This window comes from Heterocephalus glaber, unplaced genomic scaffold (genome assembly GCF_053883595.1).
Source record: "Heterocephalus glaber isolate CG9 unplaced genomic scaffold, H.glaber_assembly_v1.0 deba00001614, whole genome shotgun sequence".
Classification (NCBI taxonomy): Eukaryota; Metazoa; Chordata; class Mammalia; order Rodentia; family Bathyergidae; genus Heterocephalus; species Heterocephalus glaber.
This window is the reverse complement of record NW_028258385.1, coordinates 471,748-477,852: the sequence shown is the minus strand read 5'-3', so window position 1 is coordinate 477,852 and position 6,105 is coordinate 471,748. Positions and strand designations below refer to the sequence as shown.

The 6,105-nt window shown below is 51.6% G+C and overlaps 1 protein-coding gene and 1 non-coding gene across 2 annotated transcripts; both read left to right on the top strand.

Annotated features, from left to right (window-relative positions):
• The first annotated feature begins 1,053 nt into the window (after nucleotides 1–1,053).
• Nucleotides 1,054–5,522, top strand: Rpl32 (ribosomal protein L32). The gene is made up of 4 exons (XM_004870448.3): nucleotides 1,054–1,194; nucleotides 2,477–2,577; nucleotides 2,921–3,102; nucleotides 5,341–5,522. The coding sequence occupies exons 2-4, from the start codon at nucleotides 2,482–2,484 to the stop codon at nucleotides 5,468–5,470; spliced, it is 408 nt and encodes a 135-aa protein (XP_004870505.1). The 5' UTR covers nucleotides 1,054–1,194; nucleotides 2,477–2,481; the 3' UTR covers nucleotides 5,471–5,522.
• Nucleotides 2,270–2,407, top strand: LOC147822441 (small nucleolar RNA SNORA7). The gene has a single exon (XR_015445665.1). It is a non-coding gene; the product is annotated as a small nucleolar RNA SNORA7 (small nucleolar RNA).
• Nucleotides 5,523–6,105: the final 583 nt, after the last annotated feature.

Below are 6,105 nucleotides of genomic sequence, written 5' to 3'. Positions count from 1 at the left end.
GCGCAGTAGGCGGTGAAACCACTGAGCTAAATCCCCGGCCAACAATTTTAAAATTAGATAGTTTAGCTGGATGGTTAGAAATGTGGACTTTGGAGTCAGGTTTGTTTTGTTTTTTGTTTGTTTGTTTTTTTTGAGTCAAATCTTCAAACTTAACTTTCCACATATGTCAAATGAAGAAAATAAATAAAGTTTAGTGGTGCACACCTGTAATTCCAGCATTCTGGGAAGGTGAGGCAGGAGGACTACAAGTTCCAGCTCAGCCTAGGCAACTTAGTGACTTAGCAAGACCCTGTCTCAAAAAAAAAAAAAAAAAAGTGGGGGAATGTAGCTCAACTCAAAGGCCCTGGGTTTAATCCTCAGTACTCCACAAAAAAAAGAAAAAGGACAAGTGGGGGACTACCTTACAGAACTGTGGTATGGGTGTAAATTCCCGTGGAATATCCGCTGTTCTTGTCTTACCGCTATTTAGACAGTGAGCCCTTCGTGTCTCCACGTTCCACATCTGCATCCACAGGTTCAACGAACTGCGGATAGAAAACATTAGGAAAAAATTGCATCTGTTCTTGAACATCTGCGACTTTTGTCATGATTCCCTGAATCACACAGTACCGCAGGGATTTCCTCAGCATTTACACTGAGTTAGGTACAGTATTAGAAGTAACCTAGAGATGATTTACAGTGTGTGGGAGGATGGGTGTAGGTTCTATGCAATGCCGCACCACTTTATGTAAGGGACGAGAGCATCTGGGGAGTTTCGGACTGCGAATTCCCGAGGAGTTACATTAGGAAATCTGTTTTGCTCCCTCCTGGCCTTCAGGGGGCGCACTTGGAGGCGAAGAAACACGGGCGGAAATAGTCTAAAAACGGGATTTGGCTTCCACTTTGGGCGGAAATAGATGCTGCTCACCAGGTCTTAGCTCAAAAAAAAATTCCCGATTTCCTGTGTAATCCCAAGGAAAGGTTGGGTACATCTTCACTTCTATTCCTATATATTAGTGTCTAATGAAACACAGGCACACTGGGCACTTTTTGCAGCATTATTCTCTAACACGACTCTATTTCTTCGAAGGACACAGAGCCAGAAGTGCTCTTTTCCCTGCCAGGACCTGTAGGTTAGTCCCATCAGCCCTTGCGCGCCACCGTACCCTCTCTTCCTCGGCGTTGCCTACGGAGGTGTCAGCTGTCTCCGACTCGGTGAGTCTCAATCGCGGGCCATCCGCGCTTCTGCTGGTTCCCTGTGGCCCCCTCGGACCCCCGTGATGAGGCCTCTGCTCTGTGCACTCGGCTCAGTGGGTAGCGGTAGCGGCGGCGGCGGCCGCCTTCTGGAATTTTAGGGCACAGCAGCGTCGGGCCTTGATGGGGCTTTGCGTCGGGGATTCTTCCCGCGTACAGAGCCCACGTAGGTCAGCACAGCAGAGGATGGCGCGTTGGATCCCTTTCGACCCGTGGTGCTGGTTGAGACCAGATGGCTAGGCCTCGAGAGGTCCGGGAAACAATCGGAGGTACCTGGCTTGAGGCCGCGGATGAGGCCCGCGGATTGCCGGCTCGCCTGCATTCTCCGCGTAAGATTGTCATGCGAACTTGGCATTTCGTAAACAGGAAGCCACATGCGCTCCATGCCTCCCTAACCCTGTCCCTGCGTGCTGCGACCGGGCGGACACGACAGGTGCGAGGGGCCTTGTTCAGTGTCGGCAGAAACCCTTGCAGTGGGTTGGGTCTGTCGGGGAACCCGGTGCCGGCCCAGGCCGTCCGCTACGGAACCACTCCGTCGTGTGGCAGTGCAGGGAGGCTCGGGGCGGCGGAAAGGGAGGCCGTCCATGACGGTCTCACGGTGGAACCATGTTCATGGCGAGGCGTTTGGGTATTTGTGCGCGTGTCCAGGGCACTGCCCTGCGCCCCGCTGCAGAGAGGGATCCAGGCTTCCTCATTGTACACTGACTTTGTGTCTAGCGTTGCATTTGTGTCCATTTCACTGGTGAGAACATTGAGACTTGGTACCAAAAGGAGTGAGATTGGGATGCTTAACTGGGGTGGAATTTACTCCCTCATGTGAGCTAGAAGGTCTTGGGGATAGTTTTGTTTTATGTTAGGTATTGGGGTTCCCCCCCATCCCTTTTTGAGACAGGGTCTGGCTGTGTAGTCCAGGCAGGCTGTGAACTCAGCGATCCTCTTGCCTCAGGCTCCCAGGTTTGGGATTACAGTCGTGCGTGGACCACCATGGCCAACCACTGTTGGTTTTCTTTCTGGGGCTCTGGGTGAAGGGACCCATGACCTCCTGGGATCGCGTCTGGAGAGTGTCCTGTATTCTGCCAGCTTCGGAAACGGGAGGGAGAGCAAGCCGGCAGGGCACCCATTCCATTCCCAGCTTGCCCAGTAGCTGGTGACTGGAAGACACTCTGCAACAGCCCTTGGCCCTGGGCAGGAATCCTTCCTTCCCACCCACATCCTCTTTTAACCAGGATCTGTCTTTTTAAAGGCGCCATGGCAGCCCTCAGACCCCTCGTGAAGCCCAAGATTGTCAAAAAGAGGACCAAGAAGTTCATCCGGCACCAATCAGACCGATATGTCAAAATTAAGGTATTGGGTGCTGGGTTTCTGGCACCGCCGTAGAGAATTTGGCATGTGGGTGGCAGGAGAGCTCTATGGGAGCTTGGGCTCCCTGAGTGCCCTACTGGGGGCACTGCTGTCTGAAGGGCTTTGTGTTTCTGTCATCTCACTGCATGCACAGCCCTTCACCTCCACCAGATCTCTTCTGTTTTCTAGTGGTTTTTACCCGCCAGTCTTATTCTGCCTACACAGTAGGAAGTCTTATTATCCACTGACAGCTACTTTTGTGCCTGTCTCCTTCGATCCTTTTCTCCCTAAAGAACAAGCTGGCCGCTTGCACAGAGACTAACCTACCACTTGTTACATCTTGCAGCGCAACTGGCGTAAACCCAGAGGCATCGACAATAGGGTGCGGAGAAGGTTCAAGGGCCAGATCTTAATGCCCAACATAGGTTATGGAAGCAACAAAAAGACAAAGCACATGCTGCCCAGTGGCTTCCGAAAGTTTCTGGTACACAACGTCAAGGAACTGGAGGTGCTGCTGATGTGCAACAAGTGAGTTGGCCTTGTCCATGATCACTGGGTTGGGGTGCTTATTCCCAGGCCCTTGGGGAAGGGCTCTGTGGGGCCTAGAGGATGGGTAGGGAGTTTAGGGTGTCTGCTTTGCAAGAGAGGGGCATTCCTGCAACGCTGTTTTACTTGTTTTGGGCACAAGCCTCAGACCTAAGGGACACTTGCCGCTGAAACAAGGAGCTGCCAGTTTCTGGGTGGGGCTTTAGAGCACCTGGAGGGGAAGTGGGGAGGTAGACCCAGGCCACAGATTAGAGATGTGGGGGCGCTAGGTGCCTTGAACAAGGCTGGTGCTGGTGAGCTCAGTATGGGACTTGGGTCCAAACCAGGATGGGGAATGAGCCGTCTGTCCTGGGAGCGGTCTTGACACCTGGAGTCTGGGTGCCAGGGAATGGTGCTGAGGTTAGCAGAAGGCAATTGATTTTCTTTCCTTCCTGGAACGTGGAAGCTGTGGAGCTGCGCTGAGTGAGCTAGGGCTTGGAGAGTGGCAACCTTGCTTGCGTGTGCCCCTGTGGGTTCTGAGGGAGGCAGTGTTCTGCTTGGGTTGTATCTCAGGCATTGAGTGCCCAGCGTGGTTTTTTTGGAAGATGAGTGCAGGAATTGGTGGTGGCAGGTTGAAGGCTGGATTGTGAGACCTTAGTACCTGTTGCGTGACAGAAAGGATGGTTCTTTGTATGTGTTTTTATATCTACATGTATTAGCTTGGTGGTGTTTACCAAGATCCGTGAAAATACTTTTATGACCTTTTATCCATGGGTTGCATTTCTGAGCATTTATCCTGAAATAACCAAAAAGCAGGGAAACCTTATTTTTTCTGGTAATAGAGCTTGAAGGCCCCTTAATTTTGAGACAGCTTTTCACTTAAGTTGCCCAGACTGAGCTGGAACTTGTGGTCCTCCTGCCTCAGCCTCCTAGAGTGCTGGGATTATAGGCGCATGCCACCATGCCCAGCAAGAAACTTTATAAAGCTGGTTGTGGCAGCAATAACCAATTGGAAAACAGCTTAAAAGCATAATTTGTGAGTGATAGAGTACTGGAGTGGACTGGTACACATCCATGGAAAATGCCTTATGAGTTTATTTTTACTTTTTGGAAAAGGTCTTGCTATGTAGTTCAGGATGGGTTTGAAATCACTGTAGCCCAGGCTGGCCTTGAACTTATGGTGATCCAAGCTGCTGGGATTACAGGCATATGCCACCATGCCTGGTACCCTACACATATAAAATGTTAGGCATGCTGGTGATTAAGTAGTCTGGTGGACAAGGACATGGATATTTTAGGGGAATGAAATGTGTAATGTGGCATGTCTTGCAAAAAAGGCTGAGTGGTGGCACACATCTGTAATCCCAGCCACTTGGGAGGCTGAGGCAGGAGCATCACAAGTTCAGTGCCAACCTGGACAGTGCAGTAAAATTCTGACTCAAAAAATTTAAAAGGGCTGGGGATTTAGTTCACTGCTTCCTGGTTCAGTTTGTAGTGCTGCAAAAGAAAAAAGGAAAACATGGAGACATTTTAAGGCATCGCTACTGTAAACTCTAGTCGGATTTCAGTATAAAACAAACCCTTGTACATCTGTTCATGTCACGCTGTGACGGTCATAGTCCTAGAGCCCTTGCAGAGCTTCCTGCTGCTGCCTCTTCTGCCCTCGTGGGCCTGTTCTGTCACGGCTGGGGTGCTTGGCAGTGGAGTCCCTGTGTCTGCCCTGCTGTCACCTCTGAAGTCATGTCTTCACGGGGCACTGCACATGGCTCGGAGTCACCTGTTTGTGAGGGGAGTGGGCTTTTGGCTGATGGCTCCAGAGTGTCTTCCACTCCACCTGAGTTGTGTCTACCCCAGTCAGGGAGAGGCTCTGGCCCAGTGTGGCCCTCAGTCACTGCAGGGTCTCAAGCCTGCTGGGCAAGTCCTCGCCCCTAGGACCCTTGAGCCTTCATTGGGCTGGCTCCCAGGAGGGCGGAGAGAGACCTGGGCCTGGAGTGTGGCTGCCTTGTCCTGGCCCCATCCACCCCTCGCTGTATGACTCCTTGCTGTGCTTGCCTGTAAAATGGGGCTCCCTGGCCTGCAGCTGCCGCGGGGTCGAAAGGGAGAGCTCTGGGCAAGGCCTTGACACAAGTCCTCAATGTGGGAATCCTCTGCTTGGGGCTGGGGTCAGAGTAACTAAAGCTGTGGCCTCCCCTGACTGTGTCCAACACCAGCTGTCTTCACTACTTGCTGCTTCTCTTCCAGGTCTTACTGTGCAGAGATCGCTCACAATGTCTCCTCCAAGAACCGAAAGGCCATCGTGGAAAGAGCAGCCCAGCTGGCCATCCGAGTTACCAATCCCAACGCCAGGCTGCGCAGTGAAGAAAATGAGTAGATGGCTCACTTGCATGTTTATTTGTGCTTAAATAAAACTGTAAGAACTGCCATCTGGTGTGCTCTTTCTTTCCTGGCTTAAACTTTCGGTTTCTTGGACAGTTTGTCAAAGGAGTGTTACCTGGTGCCCCTATGGTGTCCTCCATGTGAAGGGGTTTGCAAGGGACAGGGAGGGGGTCCTTGCACATGGCCTTGGATGCCCCACCAGTGCAGGGCGAGGAAGAGGGGACAGAGGGCAAGTGGTCACATTTAGCCTCCCTGCTACTGACTGCCAGTGACCCTGTTGTGTTCCTGGGAGGACTGGAAGTGTGTGGATTTGTCTAATTCCTCCCTTGACGTTTCTATAGGGTGCTGAAGACAGTCCCCTTAACGCCTGTGCAGAAATGAAATATATGAGACGTAAAAAAAAAAGGGTACTGCCAGGCCTGATGGTGAACACCTGTAATCCCAGCAATTTGGAGGATGAGACAGGGAGATTGCTGCAAATTAGAGGCCAGCCTGGGCCACATAGTGAGTTCAAGGCCATCCTGAACTACACAGCAAGACCGTCTCAACCAAAAGACACAAGACTGGGGGTTGGGCCTGATCAGCGACAGGATGGCACTGTCTGTAATTAACCTTAACCATTTGTACAAG

Bases quoted from the DNA above. Each gene is read 5' to 3' on its own strand.
- Rpl32 (XM_004870448.3), top strand. From the start codon at position 2,482: ATGGCAGCCCTCAGACCCCTCGTGAAGCCCAAGATTGTCAAAAAGAGG. The intron at 2,578-2,920 runs GTATTGGGTGCT...TACATCTTGCAG, and splicing joins ACCGATATGTCAAAATTAAG to CGCAACTGGCGTAAACCCAG. The intron at 3,103-5,340 runs GTGAGTTGGCCT...CTTCTCTTCCAG, and splicing joins GTGCTGCTGATGTGCAACAA to GTCTTACTGTGCAGAGATCG.